Here is a 19,477-nt window from a genome sequence, read left to right on the forward strand (position 1 = left end):
AATAGTTTGTTTTTGAATTTCGCACAAAGCTACTCGAGAGCCATCTGCGCTAGCCGTCCCTAATTTAGCAGTGTAAGGTTTGAGGAAAGGTAGCTGGTCATCATCACCCACCGCCAACTCTTGGGCTACTCTTTTACCAACGAATAGTGGGATTGATCGTCACATTATAACGCTCCCACGGCTGAAAGGGCATGTTTGGTGCGACGGGATTCGAACCTGCAACCATCAGATTATGAGTCGAACGCCTAAACCCACCTGGCCACGCTGGGTCACTATTTTGTTTGCATTGCCGAAAGGAAAAACAGATGGATTTCCTTTTTGTAGCACAAGCCCAGAAATGAACCAAACCTTGAGGTTGGTAAGTTTAGAATACTTTTTTTACAAACGATTTTAAATATTCTTGGGGACTTGGGCCTGGCATGGCCAAGCGCGTAAGGCGTGCGACTCGTAATCCGAGGGTCGCGGGTTCGTGCCCGCGTCGCGCTAAACATGCTCGCCTTCCCAGCCGTGGGGGTGTATAATGTTACGGTCAATCCCACTATTTCGTTGGTAAAAGAGTAGCCCAATAGTTGGCGGTGGGTGGTGATGACTAGCTGCCTTCTCTCTAGTCTTACACTGCTAAATTAGGGACGGCTAGCACAGATAGCCCTCGAGTAGCTTTGTGCGAAATTTTCAAACAAAAAAAAAATATTCTTGGGGACTTATTACAGATAAATACCCATGTTGTTGTTGGTCTTAAAAACAGAAATAATTGAGATTTTAGAGGTGGGTAGACAAAAAATGGATATTCTTAAGATAGGAAAGTTTGGGAATCACTTAGGCATTTCCGGAGGCATCTTTCACTTCCAACTTCAAAAGTTAGGCAAATAATTTTTAATAATGTTTCAGAGCTTGCCTATTTTTGTGCACATTGCAATATTAACATAAGTAGTAAACAGTGTCAACAATGGTTTGTGGCCAATTTTTATTGTTGTTGTTATATTGACCCAATATATAAGCGCCATCTGTTTTTTATTCCTGTATTACATTCATATACAACTAAGCCTTTTTTTCAGATGTGTGTGTGTTTACACTTCTTTATAAATATAATTTATATGGATTATGCATCTAAAAAATTTAAAATGTACCAGTTGTGGATTAAAACATACTTGTTATCAGTTTGTTTTTATAATTGTGCTGCTAAAAGTCGTAATTATCTGCCAATGAACGAGATAAATAAAACAAAACAAATTAGCACTTTTTTTATAGAAGATATATATGTATTTCATAGTCTTATATTAATAACTATCTACACATAACATCAGATTTGCTAGAAATACGTTTTATTTCCAAGAATCATTGACAAAAATAATAACACATTGGTCACTAGTGTACTGTTTTAAATACTTTTTGTATTTTTAAAAACATTTATGAATAAAAAGTGATCATTATTATAACCAAGCAGTGAAAGACTTCAAAATGGTCAAAAGTTGTGTAAAAACAGTTTGCTACAAGTTTTAAGCCTATTAATTAAAGGAAATTAAAAAAGGGAGATACCAAGAAAGATATCTGAATATAAAACTCATAATGGACAACCTGCTAGAATGACAGGACAAAATCAGAAGGGATTAAACACAAACTGATATGATTCATTCAGGAAGAGGTTAGATTAAAGTCATTTACTTAGAAGATGACAACCAAGGTTGAAGTGGTTCATTTAGAAGCAGAAGAGGTCATCCAAGGTTGAAGTGGTTCATTTAGAAGCAGAAGAGGTCATCCAAGGTTGAAGTGGTTCATTCAGAAGCAGAAGAGGTCATCCAAGGTTGTAGTGGTTCATTTAGAAGCAGAAGAGGTCAACCAAGGTTGGAGAGGTTCATTTAGAAGCAGAAGAGGTCAACCAAGGTTGGAGAGGTTAATTTTAAAGTCAAATTTCTGATGTTCATTCATTTCTCACAATGTTTTCAACAAACTTCATTAGTTTTATTCTAGTCACTCTTATTAAAGTACAAACTACAGGTAAAGAACACAAGTTCACACAACGTTAGTTCTGGTCAGATACTAGAAAGAAATTCAATGGAGTAAATTAGAACAAGAGTTGTCTCAACAGTTGTCCTTTAGGAACATTCCGAAATTTGAAACTTTAAGGATGTCCAACAACTTAATGTTAAAATATTATCTGAGAACCAGCAATAATAAAACATCTGCTCCATGCACCAATGTAGTTTCATGACAACAACATTAACAGTGTCATACTTTACTTTGAATAATTATGAAAACAAACACTTAGTTCACATTTCTTGTAATTTCAAAGTTTTTAACACAATTCCATAACTGGTAAATTGGAAAATGTAGATGAATACTCTCATTATCCAAGGTTATTACATATTTAAGTTTAAAACACAGATTCATTGTCCTTGGTTATTAAAGACATAAGCACAGATTCACTGTCCAAGATTATTAGAGATATAAGTTGTGCACAGATTCACTGTCCAAGATTATTACACTTAAGTTAAGCACAGATTCACTGTCCAAGGTTATTAGGGATATAAGTTGTGCACAGATTCACTGTCCAAGATTATTAGGGATATAAGTTATGCACAGATTCACTGTCCAAGGTTATTAGGGATATACGTTATGCACAGATTCACTGTCCAAGGTTATTAGGGATATAAGTTGTGCACAGATTCACTGTCCAAGAGTATTACACTTAAGTTAAGCACAGATTCACTGTCCAAGGTTATTAGGGATATAAGTTGTGCACAGATTCACTGTCCAAGGTTATTACAGACTTAAGTTATGCACAGATTCACTGTCCAAGGTTATTACAGACTTAAGTTAAGCACAGATTCACTGTCCAAGATTATTAGGGATATAAGTTATGCACAGATTCACTGTCCAAGGTTATTAGGGATATAAGTTATGCACAGATTCACTGTCCAAGGTTATTAGGGATATAAGTTATGCACAGATTCACTGTCCAAGGTTATTAGGGATATAAGTTGTGCACAGATTCACTGTCCAAGAGTATTACACTTAAGTTAAGCACAGATTCACTGTCCAAGGTTATTAGGGATATAAGTTGTGCACAGATTCACTGTCCAAGGTTATTACAGACTTAAGTTATGCACAGATTCACTGTCCAAGGTTATTACAGACTTAAGTTAAGCACAGATTCACTGTCCAAGGTTATTACAGGCATAAATTAAGCACAGATTCACTGTCCAAGGTTATTACAGGCATAAATTAAGCACAGATTCACATTTCGAGGTCATTACAGGCATAAGTTAAGCACAGGTTCACTGTCCAAGGTCATTACAGGCATAAGTTAAGCACAGATTCACTGTCCAAGATTATTACAGACTTAAGTCAAGAACAGTTAAACCTTAAAAATAGAGAGATCAAACTATAGTTCCTTATAATTTTTTAAACTAAATTAGCTAATATATGTATGAAATACATGAACACTTAAAGTGAAATTCTGGTTATCACCATCAAATCACTAATCTTCACACGTTTATACCCTAAGTGTCACTAACACAAAAATAAAACAGACAACAAGTATCATCTAGGCTTTTCAAAGATGCCATCCAACAGAACTTGCACACGTTCTGATATAAATTAAAATTATACAAATGGAAGAAAATACCATTTCTAATTAACAGTGTGTCAAAGTAACACAGATGACAGTTCGTATCACATTGAGAAAGGCACTGACTGGACAGAGAGGGTTAGCACATGTAAAAAAATCTGCTACAAAATTCACTAGTTTCAAGAACAATTATAATAATTTTGAAGATATAAGAAGAAATAATGAAGAGAGACAAGTACCATAAAAATATTTTGTATTGAAAGTGCTTCATGTTAACTATGTCACTCCATAATTATACTTAACTAATTGTCATAAATTCTGTACAAATTTGAAACTAAGAAACTATCAAAACACATGTATTCCAACAAAAATTATCATCTCTTCACAGAATTTTCCATGCATTTTACCCTAACACTATGTCCATTTCAATGGATTTTAATCCATGTTAAGTGTTTAAATTAGGTAATAACAACAGTTTTGTTAGTAACACATTTAAACACATGGTTATCACAATATTACAAACTAAAATTACCATATCATCACAAATGTTAAGTATTTGTTACTGTCACGTTCACGCATTTTACCATATCCACAAATACGTGCATTAACTATTCGAGATCCTAAAATGTTCATCGAATCTTGTTCAAATACCAAATGCTGGAAAACTGAAACACCAATCAGAAGCTTGGATTGTCATAACCACAGAGCTAAACAATGTACACGCATGACTAGGGAAGTTTTCTTGTACAATCTTGAACTTATTGACAAATTTTAAGATTTAAAAAATACATTCTTTCAAATATTTTATTTGAGGAATGAAACCCCAAGAGACAGTAAATAGATCAGGCCTTTATACAGAACAAAAGGTTCCCTATTCACAAAACCTTATGCTCTCTTCCATCAAAGTTCTGTGTGCTGTACTCATGTGACATTGGTTTGTTAATTACTTCCTGTAATTAGTAACACCCTACGTCTAACACAGAACTATCTGAGAATGTGCTTTATGTCTTCCTGGTTAGATACTTTGTGTAAGATTTTACGAGGTAAAGGTTTCTTGTAAAGACCACTCTGAATCAAAACCTCCTTGCTCTGGTGTGGGACAGCCCCGTGGTCCAACTGAAATTGACACATGGCTTTCAGTGGATGCACCAACAGCTGAAATGAAAATAATCAGAATGTTTGTAACTATGCCTTCAACAGTGATATTTAAAGTAAAATACAGATTTTAAGTAGAAAGCTTAAATATAGAACAAAATCATCTCATTATTTCTATAAAGGTCCTTAATAACAAAAAAGTGCTGAATTAGTGTTATAAAACATTAATAAAATTATATTGTTATACAGAGGTTTAACACATTATATTGGAGGCCTCTCCACATCTGCAGAAGTCCTGCAGCACAGTTTCCAATGCAAAAGGTTAACTTATAAAAATGTTATGTTTAAGGCACACCCATCCTCCCTACAGGCTTTCTATTATCCATTTACTTTACAACAACAACAGTTTCTCATTGACAATTCAACAGTATGATTGTGGAAAAACCGAGAGGTACTGTGTTTGGTAGCTTGACTGGTGTATCTTTGTATGGCATAAAATGAACACTCAGTTCATTAACCAGTTGCTTGTGATATGCAACACATAAACTGATGTCATGGAAGCAACCTTTTAATTCTTTATTATGTTGCACCCTGTTGTCAGCTACACTCATAGGTTTTTTACACTAATTTGTTGGTTCAGAAGGTTCTCATTTATTTCAAGAACCTGCACTTAGCTGATCACAACTGGAATAGGACTTGTTACAGGTCTTTTTCTGCATGTTCCTGGTTACCCAAGTTGATTCATATCGATTTGTTTTTTAATACTAATAAGTAAAAGAGATGCCCCAGTCTTGGTAATCCTATATCCCCAACTTGAATAAATACCCTTCCCAAAAGCTACAAATTTTTGAATGCATCACACTAGCGACAAAATGCCAAATAATGTTAAAATGTAGTTGCTATGTGTTGTGCCATCATGACTTTATAATTGGCTCTGCATATTTAAAATCATTTTGACATGATTTATGTAATTATCACTACACTAGTATTAAAAACCCATTAATAAAAAAACTGTTGCATGATTAACAAAAGGTTTTAAAAATTACTTGTCATGAGTTTTAAAAGACAATAGCAGTATTTAAAAAAGAAGAGCAAACAGATATTTCCAAAACCTGTCAAACTAAGCACTTGAAAACACGTGTAACAGAATTGCAAAGATCAGAGACAGAAACATGATCAAACAATTCTATAGCACTATTCAAATAAATCTTTAAATTCTTACCTTATAGTCTAAACCTACATTTATAATTCTGAAGAAATAAATAAAGTGGTCAATAGTTTTCTTAATCTGTCTTGAATAGACCTGGAACATAAAATGTTTTAACTTATTGGTGAGACTTTTATTTTCTGCCTGAAACTGCTGTATTTCCCTACTGGTGTAGATAGACAGAAACAAGTTTAAATGTGGACTCTTCATTCACATATTCTGTTTACCTCATGAATCTCAGGCAACTCTTCGAGATAGGAAAGGGCAATTGCAACCGTTTCCACAGTTGACAAACATTCACTCGTTGGCTGCGTACGGATAACGTAACTGCTGCTGTAACTGGGCTGAACTTGAACCTAAGAGGAAAGTTGATATTGTTCAGACAATGATGTTTTCACATAACACCATGTTCCTCAAATTATGTTTTATCTAACAATTACCAATTATTAAGTACTCCAAATGCATATATCCATAAAGTACTTACTTATGAGTGATTATAATAGCATTGAAAAACAAAAGGTTACTTCTGTTGTTATTTTGACTACATTAATATAATTTCCAAACAACAGACTGATATCAGTGACAGGGACTTAAGTTCAGAACCCAAAACTTGAAAAAAATTATGTTACGGTTACAGACAATAATTTTGTTTATTTATCACAACAAAATAATTTTCACTAAAAATTCTCATAAAGGAGTGAATACAGTGTTTTTGTTTTCTAATAAGATAGACTGATCAAAATTCTCACAGAAGAAACTGTAACAACACCCTCTAGAGAAAAACAACAAAAAGTAATGAAATGACCCAAAACATTCTAAATAATTACAGTTACAACAACCAACATGATTCTAAATAATTACAGTTACAACAACCAACATGATTCTAAATAAATACAGTTACAACAACCAACATGATTCTAAATAAATACAATTACAACAACCAACATGATTCTAAATAAATGCAGTTACAACATCCAACATGATTCTAAATAAATGCAGTTACAACAACCAACATGATTCTAAATAAATGCAGTTACAACAACTAGCATGATTCTATATAAATACAGTTACAACAACTAGCATGATTCTAAATAAATGCAGTTACAACAACCAACATGATTCTAAATAAATGCAGTTACAACAACCAACATGATTCTAAATAAATGCAGTTACAACAACCAACATGATTCTAAATAAATGCAGTTACAACAACCAACATGATTCTAAATAAATGCAGTTACAACAACCAACATGATTCTATATAAATACAGTTACAACAACTAGCATGATTCTAAATAAATACAGTTACAACTAACATGATTCTATATAAATACAGTTACAACTAACATGATTCTATATAAATACAGTTACAACTAGCATGATTCTATATAAATACAGTTACAACAACTAGCATGATTCTATATAAATACAGTTACAACAACTAGCATGATTCTAAATAATTACAGTTACAACAACCAACATGATTCTAAATAATTACAGTTACAACAACCAACATGATTCTACATAATTACAGTTACAACAACCAACATGATTCTAAATAAATGCAGTTACAACAACCAATATGATTCTAAATAAATACAGTTACAACAACCAACATTATTCTAAATAAGTACAGTTACAACAACCAACATGATTCTAAATAAATACAGTTACAACTAACATGATTCTATATAAATACAGTTACAACAACTAGCATAAACTCAACTATAGAATTACACCATTGTAAATGCTGTAAATAAATAGTTACAATGACCAACTAATTCCACCACACAATAAACATTATAAACACTCTACATAAATTAATAGTGCAAACAGTAGAAACTCAATTAATAAAAATACTATAAGTTAACAAACAAACACACTCTGTTTTTGTTACTTTTTATATCACTAAATATTTATCACATTTAATCTTCACATATTTAGAAGTTTGTCTTGATGAAGATGTCTACCAACCTGTTTAAGACGATGAAGCTCCTTGCTGTTATAAAAGATTGACCTTGCCTGCGACCAGGTCCCGTCAAGAATAACAATGTTGTACGGTGATCTTGTAGTTTTAACGGTAGGTAGTTCAGTCAAATCTGTAGCCTTCTCTCCAGGATAGAGAACAAGAGTATTCTGTGACGTCAAAATATCTTTCATGTCATTGTTTCTGTCAATACCAACATAAAATGAATATCTTTGAGTCAATAAAGTGTTCAAATTTCTAGCCTTCATTTAAAAACAAAACAAAAACAATTGTTACCTTTCAAACGAGAACTTTCGACCTTTTCTCACAATACAATGCCCTTTTGGAAGCGCAGCTTCTAAAATAGGAGACGTTCTCAAGCATCGTTTTTCCTAAATATACATGTTGAAAATACAGATAACAAGGTTTATGGCACAATATTTGCAAAGAATCAAATTTCCACATCATATTAATAAACTCCATGCTAGCCTTTAATATATTTAAACACTTATTACTAGTACACAAATACATACACACATTTAAGTTTTTATCAAATCCAAACATGTTTTCTGGATGAGCGAGTTGAATTTTTACAATTTAACAGAATTGTTTCAGATGTTTATTACACATGTGACTCACTTCTGAATGTTTACTTTTTATTCCTGTACTACTAATAACCCAAATTAATGTAACCTACATAACATTCTGTTACAAAACAAATTTAAAAAGGAAAGGATAATTCTACAGGTACAACCAGACGGAGGACAGATTTTAAATTAGTTTATAATTCTCAATGTTAGTAACAGTGACCAGAGGAGAAACTAGACAACCGGACGTTTCATGAATACACCATTTATTCACAACCATGGTTTCAAAAGCATTATGGTAAAACCACGGTCATGAAAAAATGAGGTTACGTGTGAAACATGAAATTGTCTGGCTTTTCCTCAGTTCTGCATTTTTCATTCCTGTTTTCAAATGAAAAACTTGCTTTTGTTAAACTTGAAATATGTATTTGAAAAAATGAAAAGAAAAAAAACTCACTTCGGCAGGATGCTGCAAAATAACCACCTTACAACTGACATCTAATGGTGAGGATGGAAGAAAACCACACCAGCACACTCTGGAGGGTCGTCTAAGTGCCAAGTAAATATAATAAATATAACTTAAATACTAAAACTGTCACAATTCTGTTCAGTAGAGAAAATAAGATGAACAAAATAAACTTTATTAAATATTTTTCTGAATAAAAACAGTCAAATTGGAGTATCTTAAGACAACATAGCTTTATGACATTTACAGTTGAAGTAACAAATACATTGGAATGATGTGTTAACTGATCTGTACATCATAAACAGTGCCCTGTTCTCTTCAAATATACATCCTTCTAAGATCATTTTGTTTTTACAAATGATGCAAAACAAAATACAAAAATGGTAAAACAAAAAGTATATTCAATGAACACTTGTTAGTTTTAAATCATAGCTAACAGTATAATGTAGATTTTAAAAGAATATACTAATATACAGCTTCCACAGTATCAAATGTTTTACTAAATATACGATATACAAATAAATACATAAATATATATCTTATGCTTCCCATACTTTGAATTGACATATAAATACAGGAACACAAGGAAACTGTCGGTCCATCTAGATTGTACCATCCATTGTACTAAAGTTTTAAATAAAATACTCTGGTAAAAGATAAAGTTCAAAATAACTCAAAACTTGTATCCATATATCTTAATCCTACCATCCTCACCATTACTAATACAAAAAGATGATGAACTAGCAACATAATTTCCACAAAATAACAATTTCAAGAATATTATCCTGTCCTCATAGCCCACTTCTGAACCTTTTATTACAAAACAATGTCCTTCTGAGATAAACAACCCAAGACCAAAAAGCAGTACTCCAAATGTGGTCTACACAATGATGTAGTTTCTTTAGACTTGTATTCATTATTCTAGAAGATAAACAGTAAAACCCTCTGTGCCCTACCACTAATAATAGCAGGTAACCCTTTACTTTTACCATGTATACACAAGTAGCTTTAAGTTCTGCTGTACTTAATATCTTACCAGGTTTATATTGATATAAGTAAATATCATAAAATATTTGGGTAGTTGAAATGATTAATGTTAAACAAAGTACAAACATCTTGAAAACTAAATAATTAAAAGTGATATATTTTGCTTGAGCAGTACAAGAATTGTAACCTAGAAGAATCTACACTGGAAAAAAAAGTTATCATTTTACACTCACTACTTTACACATTACAGAAATACCTTTAACTTTTTAAAAACTCTCCATTAACTTTGTTTATTAGTAAGTTTAAAGTATGTACCACTTCACCTGAAAGGTTATTACAACAATAAAAATACAAATAAATACTATGAAAAAGGCCTAGGTTTTCAAATGTCCAGTGTCATCTCTTGTGTCATGGTTCAATAAAACACAATCAAAAACATTTTTCTGCTTGTCAGCAGGATATGTGCATAGGTATGTACTGAATTACACAAGGAACTATCTGGACAGAATATTATGTGAAAGTTACAATTACATTAGCAGGAAATTTAATAAACTATAATTGGTATCATGTTGCATTATATTCGTAAAAACGTTATTAATAATTTAGTTTTATCGATTATTCTCATTTAAAAATAATCATTACTCTGTGAGAGGTTGAAAGTGGAACATACGTTTCATGATGTTAAAGCTATTTTCGAACTGTTAATTTTAAACGTTTCGTTAGACCCTATCTGCGTAATTTAAGTTCGATGATTCAATGTCTACTTCAGCACTATTACCAATATGAGACTAGTCCTAACCTGCATTGAACACAGAGACTCCTTTTCGTAGGTGGTTCTGCGGTAATGACAGATAGCTCTTTTAAAGTCTCACAAACCTTATCATCTTCATCAACTTGAACGTTTCCTGCCATTATTCTTAAAAACTATAATTTATATTTTCATAATTTACCAGTCAACATAAAAATATACATTACCCTATCCACTCACACAATACTTTCTCTCATTACTACACTTCTGCCAAATATTTAATTTACAGTATTGCCTATAGAGGGCAATAAAATAGCTTCTTTTTCATTCATCTAAGAGTGAACGTACTCTGAAATAGTTGTTTATTATACTAAATTTGGCAATCAGACCAATATGTATACGTATAAATATATACATATATAGACATATTATATATATAGCTAATTAATATAATAACTAAGAGTTACATGTACTATTGTTAAAATTATACAATTGTTTTATTGTTTATTGTTGGCTATAGCTTTATATCAATAGCTTCATATACTTAATCCTCCTTTGAAAGCAATTAAGTTTAATATCAGTTATCCTAATTCTGCATATGAAAAAAAAACTATTTTAACAGTACTTATTACCCGTGCTATTCAGCACGGATCGTTGCTTTGACTCACTAAGCTTAATAAATTCGTAAGAGTTCTCTCCGTTTTATCTCCCCGTGATTCAGTGGCAAGTCTGAAAAGTCGTGCTACTAAAAACCAGGTTTCGATTCTCATGGTGGGTACAACACAGACCCATGACACAGCTTCCTGCTTAACAACAAATAAGCTCTGACTTACGAGTAATTTCGTAATAAAATTATCAATAAAATCGTACTTTGATGTTTCTTTAGGTAATAGATATACAAGTTCTAACATTTCTTATTTGTACATACTTAGATTAAACTAAGACCACCATTTTTATTTGCCAGAAAAAAGGAAAAATTATTAAAATTCATCTTGTCTTTTCTTTACACCATCAGATGAATGTTTCTTTTCTATACGAAGACTCTCCCAAGACACACAGGCACCGTTCCGATGGCTTCATAATAAGTCTGTAGCTTATGAAGCTAAGAAAACATCGGGTTTCGAAACTCGTGCTGGTTACAGCACAGAAATCTCGCTATGTAGCTTTATTCTAACAAAAGAAATGCACCCTATGTAGAGGAGTATAATTATATGTGTTGATGTAGTTTGTTTTTTTTTTACTTAATAACAAAAAATATTGAAATTTTGAGCGACATCTCTTGGTTGATGAAGTTTTTTTTTTCACGTGTGTTTGTTGAAAACTGTATCAATTTAACATAAAGTTGTGTTATAATTGTTTTGAAAAGAATGATGATTTAATACATCTGTGGTATTCCTTTGGTTTTTAGTAATTGAGTTAAAATCTGAAGAAACTAAATTAAAAATGGAAAAAGTCAAAGTTAACGTTCAGGTGACGTAATCACAAATTAATGCTGTGGCTTATTTTCTATTTAACTAATAGTAAGGCTTAGAGTAGTTACAATGTTATGGCTGATCTGGAACTACATAACATTACAACTACTACAAATAGATGTAGAAGTTATTGGTTTTAGAAGTGAGTTTTTATAATTTAAGAAATAAATCGACAGAAACTAGTCGTAGATTTCAAATTCAACTAGACTAGTTTGTTTCCAACATTTCATAAAAAGGTTACAGTCGAAATTGTGAAGCTTTGAAAAACCCAAAGGAATTGTTTGTTTATTATTATTTTTTTAACTTTTCATTTCACTGTACGTTGATGACTTGCCACACTTAATAATATGATACAGAAGATAAGAGATAAAATATAGTTTCACTGAAAAACTTTTAATGTTCAGTTTAGAAGTTTTAGACATTAAACAGATGAAAACTATAAGATAAAAGTAAGTTTATTATTCATAACAGTAAAATTATCTTTCACTTAGACTGACTTGGTAAAGGCTTTCTTGATGACGATAAACCCAGTTGAGGTAAAAATATGTTCTCAAGGTGGCTGGTATTTAATTAAAGTTTCAATATCCATACCAGCCATCTTGAGAATATATAATGAAGGATTGGTAAGTTCATTAAAAACCTTTAATAAAATCGCTGGTGATTTTTATATACAACAGATCTGTATTGTGGTGTATACTAGAAGCTTGTTAAATTTTGTAAAGATATTCTTGGAAAATTCAGAGTTATTGGCTTTGTGATTGAGATTGAACAACTTGTGTTGCTTTGTGGCAAGACTTAAAATTCTTGTTTACATTTTAGGTTGTGAAAATGAGAAAACCTGTCAGAGAAGCAAAAGTTTTATTGGTCAGAAAATGTATCAGACAAATAAAACAGTTGATGAATAAAAGGTGCAGTATTATCTGGTAATAACTTATAGCAGTTGTGAATAATTTTCAAGTTTTTGTCTGACAGTTGGAATGTAAGACAAAAGACAGTTCAAAATTTTATTGTTTTTCTGAAACAAAAATTAACATTTTTGTACTGGATTAACTGTTTTCAGATTATGTTAATGTAAATAATTAATTAGATAATGATGTTATCTAGTGTATCTTTGTGTGTGTGGCTTTAAAAGGTTCATGCTATGTAGTTTGTGTTTTCCAATTATAGTTTTATGTGATCTCTTTAAGGAACATGTTTTCAGTATAGATACTTTAAAAGGGCTTTCTAAAGGATTGTTGATGTGGCTAGAAGAGAGAATAACTTGGTTTAATGTTAACTGAAGCTTGAGGCCAATAGTTGACTTTTTTTTTAGCTGTTCTGAAGAAAATATTCTGTGTTTGTTACCTGGAAAAGAACATTGAATTGTTTGAAGAAGTTAAGAGGTAGGATAGCTGGGTTTTAAAGGTTATCACACAAGGATAGATTAAGATCTCTAAAATAATTTTCTCTTTAAAAAATAGATAAGGATGGTCTGATAGAGAATTTTTAACATGTTAAAGGAATGTACAGAATTGATGCATCATTGTTTTATGTATTTAGTGGTGACAATGGTAGGACAAGGGAGTACACACACATTTTTCTAAGGTGGGAGTCATCTTCAATTGAGATAGCTTTATATTTCTAATAAGTTGATTGATCTTTTGAATGGTTTACTCCAAGATATAGTGGATGTAAGGAAGCGTGAAGGACAGATCAATATATATTTGACTGATAAGAACTGTTTTTTTTAGTTTAGTCGATAGGATAGACAAACAGGAACCCTCATTATCCTCAAATTTTATATTACGTGTTCTGTGAGAATCTTTTACCCCTTTGCTACAAAAAGTGTATCATTGACATGGAAACCCTTTATCTGTGAAGAGAGGTGCAAATATAATGAAGCACACATAGAAATTAGATGTTGAATGATGTTAAAACTTTGAGTGGTAGAAATCAAAAATTGAAAACATGAACTTGTATGAGTAAGGCCAATAAGTGAGAGTTTCCAAAACCAGAAGTAGATTTGTTCTTAATCAAAATGATATTTTGGTTACAGACAGTCTTCAGCAATGTTTCTTCGGTTAATATGTTTTAAACTTACCATTTCTCTTCAGAAATTCATTAATTTCCCTCTTAAACTTCCAAAATGTGCCAAACTTCCACCAATGGTAGCTTGTTTTATAATCCAATCCCTCTGTTTTTCAAATCAAGACCTCCTCTCCACTAGAACCTGTCCTATCTTTTTTCAAACCATGACCTTGTGTCATCTTATTGTTCTCGGAACAGAAGTAAGGAACTCTTGTTCTATTGGTATTTTAGGTAATTTTGTAAACTTGTCTTCAGAATAGAAGTAAATAAATGGATATCTTGTGAACCTCACTAAGATAATTTCTTACTCTGTTTTTTTGTTTTTAAATATAGGTTACAAAATCATCCTAATATGTTTTCTCTGAACCATTTGTTATTATGTAAAAATGTGTTAAAAATGTTTGCTACAAAGTGTCTATATGTGCAGTTATATAATGTGTTACGTTATATTCCTTATGGCCACTAGATAATATTTATCCTTGTTTTATCTAGAAGTAGTAGAGAAGAACTAGACAAAAACCAACGAAAGATCACTCGTCTGTGTAAAGAAATTAATGTCATAAAGGTATGAAACTTGGAAACGACACGAGTAATTCTCGTATCAACTTTCAGTTAATTTCTTCTAAAATCAACTTTTTTTGGTCCTTTGTAGTTTTATTTATTGTGGTTTCTTCCCTATGTCTGCATTTTTACCTCAATATTAAATACCTGAAAAACAAAATCTTATGCTATAATAAAAATGGTATTCTGGTAGCAGAGTTTGTGATATGTCTATTTCAGGTTTATCTAATAACAATAAACTCCAGCTAACATTAAGAAAAAAAACACTTAAATTACCGAGACATTTTTCATTGTCACGTGGCTAGTTATAGTTTGTTTTTCAAAACTCCTTAATAAGTAATGTTGTATATTAAATAAATGTAATTAGCTTTTAACATTTCTGTAATATCATTACCTAATTAAAGGTTAAGCAAATATTTCAAGTCCAGCAAACATTGAAACCACAAAGTTTGAAATGTTCGTCAAGTGTATTTGTTAACGTGAATAAAATGTCTGAGCACGTGGTCGAGCCTGTTACGTAGCTTGCACGTGGGTTTCTTTAGTCCTAGTTTGTTATCTAATATGTACAACTATTTTTTTTTTTCATTCAAAATATGTTTCAGTGCTACCTTGCTTCAGTTCAGGTCATTTTATAAATAAAAGGATGTTGGAGAGAGGTCAGACAAGAACAACCAGGAATTTTCAAGGTTTGGAGGGAGGGAGAAACATATTGAAGAGATTGTTACACTTATGTTTGCTCGGGGTATGTGGGGGGCATTACTGAAGATTTTAAGATTTGATAATTGTCACTTTCCTAAGCAGATTGTTGGTTTAAGGAATAATTTACCTTCAAGCATGTTAGAAGCTATAATGTTGGAGAACTTTAGAAGAAGATAGGTTTTTGTTTTTTAGCAATCTCAGCTGGATACATAAAAAGTTTATATGAATAGTTTAGAGTAGAGCAGCAGTAGAAAAATAGATAGCATAGATAGGCCTAATGACTGCTCATTACCCCTTCAAACTTGCATGAAATCTAAAGATTGCTTGAAATATTTTGGTTGTTATTGACAGATAAATAATTTTTATTAGTTTGTAGTAGATCAGTAAATCGTACAAGGACTAGACAGTGTGTAGATCAGTAAATCGTACAAGGACTAGACCGTGTGGTGTTATCATTAACATAACTAGGTTCATGATAGGATATTTCAAAATGAAACTGTACATGACATCTGATATTATTGATTATTGGAATTATCACCTTTCATGGTCTTTCACACTCATAGTTTTCAGTTTCTGAGCTGAATTTGATGTTTGTGTTTTCAGGTTTCTCACAAAGAGTAATTATATATTTTGTAATTTCATGTTATGTTATTCCTCTTTTTTAAGTTCAGCTCCATAGTGATGATTTAATGTTCTTTTGTAAAAAATTATATTTTATTTAAGAAATCAATTTTTAGGTTTCATTTTGGTTTTTTTAAACTGGTTGCCTTTGAATGGGATAATTTAATTTGTAAAAATATAAATTTTATATCTTGTAGCATAAACCGATCGATGACGTATCAAGACAAGCTCTTGCCAAGGATGAACCTTGGGATGAAATCTGTAAACAGGTAATATTAAAACTTTAATATATTTCTAGTTTAAATATTAACCTGATTAGTTTCAACATTTATTGGACTAGTTTAATATTTATTTTAGTAGTTTCAATGTTCACATAGCTGGTGTAACATTTATTTGACTACTTATAAAGTCATTGTGGTGTGTTTGTTGAACCTTTTCATGATAAAGTCATTGTGGTGTGTTTGTTGAACCTTTTCATGATAAAGTCATTGTGGTGTGTTTGTTGAATCTTTTCGTGAGACTTATCTGGAGATACAGATACAGATCTGTATTTGTGTATCTGGAAAGAGGTTTGATACATCTTTTAAATTATGTAATATTAAAACTTATGAAAATTATTTTTGAGCAAGAGTGTTATTTCCTTGTTTATAAAGATTTCTGTTATTCAAGAGTTATGATGATGAATACATTACTTTGGTAAGAGGCCCAGCATGGACAAGTTGGTTTAGGTGTTCGACTCGTAATCTGAGGGTCACTGGTTGAAATCCCCTTCCCACCAAACATGCTCGCCCTTTTAGCCGAGGGGGCATTATTGTGATTGTCAATTCCACTATTAATTGGTAAAAGAGTAGCCCAAGAATTGGCAGTGGATGGTGATGACTAGCTGTCTTCCCTCTAGTCTTACACTACTAAATTAGGGATGGCAAGTGTAGATAGCCCTCATGTAGCTTTGCACGAAATTCAAAAAACTAACAAACAATACTTTGGTAAGAACTGAATACAAGCACTTACTTTACAAGTATCTTTACAATTTAGTGTCTACAGAAATTTTTTGTATCTTTATACGTAAGCACTTGAGAAGTAACAACATAAAGTGATATCTTCGTGTCGTTATGTTTTCCGTAGACAGTCTTTAAGTATTGAATATTTCGTGTGTTTAGAAGGTTATTTTACATCTTGTGTTGTGACCGTTATGTTGGAAGTTTCAGTTTCTCAATGTGGTTTTAGGGTTAGTGAAGCTATTAGAGATTTCATTTCTGAGTGGTTTGAGGATTTGAATTATAAGTTCAAGTTTTTGTGCATAATTTGTTGAAATTTTAAGATTTATCTGTTTGAAGTTTTTTCCCATTACTGTTTATTGAAGGTATTTTTCATGTAATACAAAGTGCAGTTTTTAAGCATGTTTTTGTTTAAACGCAGTTTTCAAGCATGTCATTGTTTACATTTGGAAATACCAGATCAGGTCTTAATATCTCACAGGCTCTTGGATTATACCGAACTTTCACAGTGAAGAATAAATGTTGAATTTGTTATAAAGTCAAGTTTTTGAAGACTTATTAGAATGAAATTTTCTGCTGTAATTTCAGAAAGAAGATTCACTGGAGAGAAAAGTAGAAGCTAGATTAGCTGGTCATCCAAAAGTCCAGAAGTGTGTACAACATTTTCGTAATAAAAACCCCCAGTGGGAGTTGTGGGTTCCCTCAGTTCTTCAGGTGTGGCAATCTCAACACGTTATGCAACTGACAGGTGGGGAAAAGTCAAAGATAGTGAGAAGAAAAGAAGCCCCAAAAGGTGAAACTCAACAAAATAATTTAAAGCAAGAAGAAGGCGATGAAGAAAAATCGTTACCTGACAGATCTCGACCTTCCAGGGAAGATGTAGAATCTTTGGTGACGAACGTATCATTAGGTTGTGCATGATAGTAATGGCAAAGATACTAAGGAGTCGGACAGTAATTCAGAAATCAGCTTAAGTCTAAAAAAAGACACTGGAGAGGATAATGAACAACGAAAGCATCCGAGACGACAACATGAAGAAGGAAATGTTCGGTCTAAGTACAGAAAAAGCAATAAAAATAAAAGTAAACATGAATCAAACAGTAAAATTAACAAGAATAATGCAAAACACGAGAAGAAAACTGATTTCAAGGACAGTGGTGAACGTGTAGATGAAATAAAAACAGAAAATACTGAAGTGGCAGAGTACAATATCGAGCCTTTATTAACCACTGAGCAGAAGCTAAAAACTGTACTCGGTTCAGATGAGACGAAAAATGAAGGTGGGAATAGTGAACATGAAAACAATCCAAAAATCGGGAGGAAACGTAAGAGGAGTAAGAAGAAGGTGGAAAGAGGTGGAGTTAAACCTTGCGAAGTCAAGAGGTCACTTGTAAAAATTTTACCTAAATGTGAAGGAAGCTTAACCATTGCACCAGTTAATTTAGATGAACTCCAAGATCAGGAAGAAATAGTCTTAAAGAAATCCAAAGAAGCGGAAGATGTCAGTATAGGGAATGAAGAAACGTGTGACGATCAAGAAGGTACGCATCATGATGCATTTTTTCTTGGAGGATTACAAAAGATGGAAGAAGTTTCATCTGATATGGAAACAGAGAACTATGAACATCCAGTGAACCAAAACTTTAAATCAAAGTTTATTTCTAGCCTTTCAAGAGGTAAAGGAAGAAACAGAGTGTTTGAAAAGCAAGTAGGATTTAGGAGTCGTCGTGGTTTTGGTAATTCTAGAGGGACCACTCGAGCGGTATCAGCAAGTTCGACTCTCAGGCACAGAGGAAGGTGTGTCCTTCTCTGCACTACACTCTTGATTTCAATACATCTTGATTACTGTTACTGTGAAACTATACACGTTTCTCAGTTTGTCTGAAATAAGTGAACTGTAGTGGTTTTAACGTTTCCTCTGGAATTTTTCTCCCATCAGCATTAAAGATTGTTCATAAATTAACAAAATAAAAACTTGACTTTACAAAACCTGTAATGGATTGTGAGTTGACAGAGTTTGTCATTTCAAAAGTAGTTTCAGCCTGGAAATACGCTACATATCAATTAATTGTTGGTTGTCGTAATATTTATCAGACTTTAATATTCTTGAAGGAAATATATTTTGATATCAACCCTTGGAACAGTATATTTGTTTACATACAGTTCAGTTTTTTTAATTATAATACCAGTTGTGTAAAGAAAGGTATTTTGTGGTTATATTAATGTTTATTAGGGATTTTATGTGACTTGGAAATGTACATGTGTATCATATGAAAGTTTTAAAAATTTTATCCTCAAGCAAAGTGTAATTTTAACACAAAAATCTGTGTAACTGAACGTGTGATAGATTGTTTTAGGAATAAACATTTCTGTTTTATTATTTTGGTTTAGATTTATAGAAAGAGAATCAAATAGAAGAGATACAGGTAAACAAC

At 32.0% G+C, this 19,477-nt stretch overlaps 2 protein-coding genes across 10 annotated transcripts; one reads left to right on the forward strand and one right to left on the reverse strand.

The window, feature by feature from the left end:
* Positions 1 to 1,305: 1,305 nt before the first annotated feature.
* Positions 1,306 to 10,937, reverse strand: Dtwd2 (DTW domain containing 2). The gene is made up of 6 exons (XM_076494169.1): positions 10,676 to 10,937; positions 8,881 to 8,971; positions 8,134 to 8,228; positions 7,845 to 8,040; positions 6,098 to 6,226; positions 1,306 to 4,723 (listed from the first exon to the last, which is right to left on the reverse strand). The coding sequence occupies exons 1-6, from the start codon at positions 10,786 to 10,788 to the stop codon at positions 4,553 to 4,555; spliced, it is 795 nt and encodes a 264-aa protein (XP_076350284.1). The 5' UTR covers positions 10,789 to 10,937; the 3' UTR covers positions 1,306 to 4,552.
* Positions 10,938 to 11,904: 967 nt separating this feature from the next.
* LOC143246911 (serum response factor-binding protein 1-like) lies at positions 11,905 to 17,968 on the forward strand. Of its 9 annotated transcripts, none has more exons than XM_076494170.1 (5): positions 11,905 to 12,094; positions 12,916 to 13,019; positions 14,659 to 14,728; positions 16,242 to 16,313; positions 17,631 to 17,968. In XM_076494170.1, exons 1-5 carry the CDS (start codon positions 12,068 to 12,070, stop codon positions 17,961 to 17,963), a joined length of 606 nt encoding a protein of 201 aa, XP_076350285.1. In that variant the 5' UTR covers positions 11,905 to 12,067; the 3' UTR covers positions 17,964 to 17,968. The 9 variants fall into 9 exon arrangements, with proteins under 9 accessions (XP_076350285.1, XP_076350288.1, XP_076350287.1 ...); XM_076494173.1 differs by having other exon boundaries at positions 12,916 to 13,004; XM_076494172.1 differs by having other exon boundaries at positions 11,906 to 12,094; positions 12,916 to 13,004; positions 14,656 to 14,728.
* Positions 17,969 to 19,477: the final 1,509 nt, after the last annotated feature.

This window comes from Tachypleus tridentatus, chromosome 3, assembly GCF_004210375.1.
Source record: "Tachypleus tridentatus isolate NWPU-2018 chromosome 3, ASM421037v1, whole genome shotgun sequence".
In the NCBI taxonomy this organism is placed as follows: domain Eukaryota; kingdom Metazoa; phylum Arthropoda; class Merostomata; order Xiphosura; family Limulidae; genus Tachypleus; species Tachypleus tridentatus.

Coding starts and splice junctions, on each gene's coding strand:
- Dtwd2 (XM_076494169.1), bottom strand. CDS start 10,788: ATGGCAGGAAACGTTCAAGTTGATGAAGATGATAAGGTTTGTGAGACT. Junction 8,972..10,675: donor AGTCTCTGTGTTCAATGCAG/GTTAGGACTAGT, acceptor CTTGGCACTTAG/ACGACCCTCCAGAGTGTGCT. Junction 8,229..8,880: donor TTTTGCAGCATCCTGCCGAA/GTGAGTTTTTTT, acceptor ATGTATATTTAG/GAAAAACGATGCTTGAGAAC.
- LOC143246911 (XM_076494170.1), top strand. CDS start 12,068: ATGGAAAAAGTCAAAGTTAACGTTCAG. Junction 12,095..12,915: donor AAGTCAAAGTTAACGTTCAG/GTGACGTAATCA, acceptor TTTACATTTTAG/GTTGTGAAAATGAGAAAACC. Junction 13,020..14,658: donor AAAAGGTGCAGTATTATCTG/GTAATAACTTAT, acceptor TTTATCTAGAAG/TAGTAGAGAAGAACTAGACA.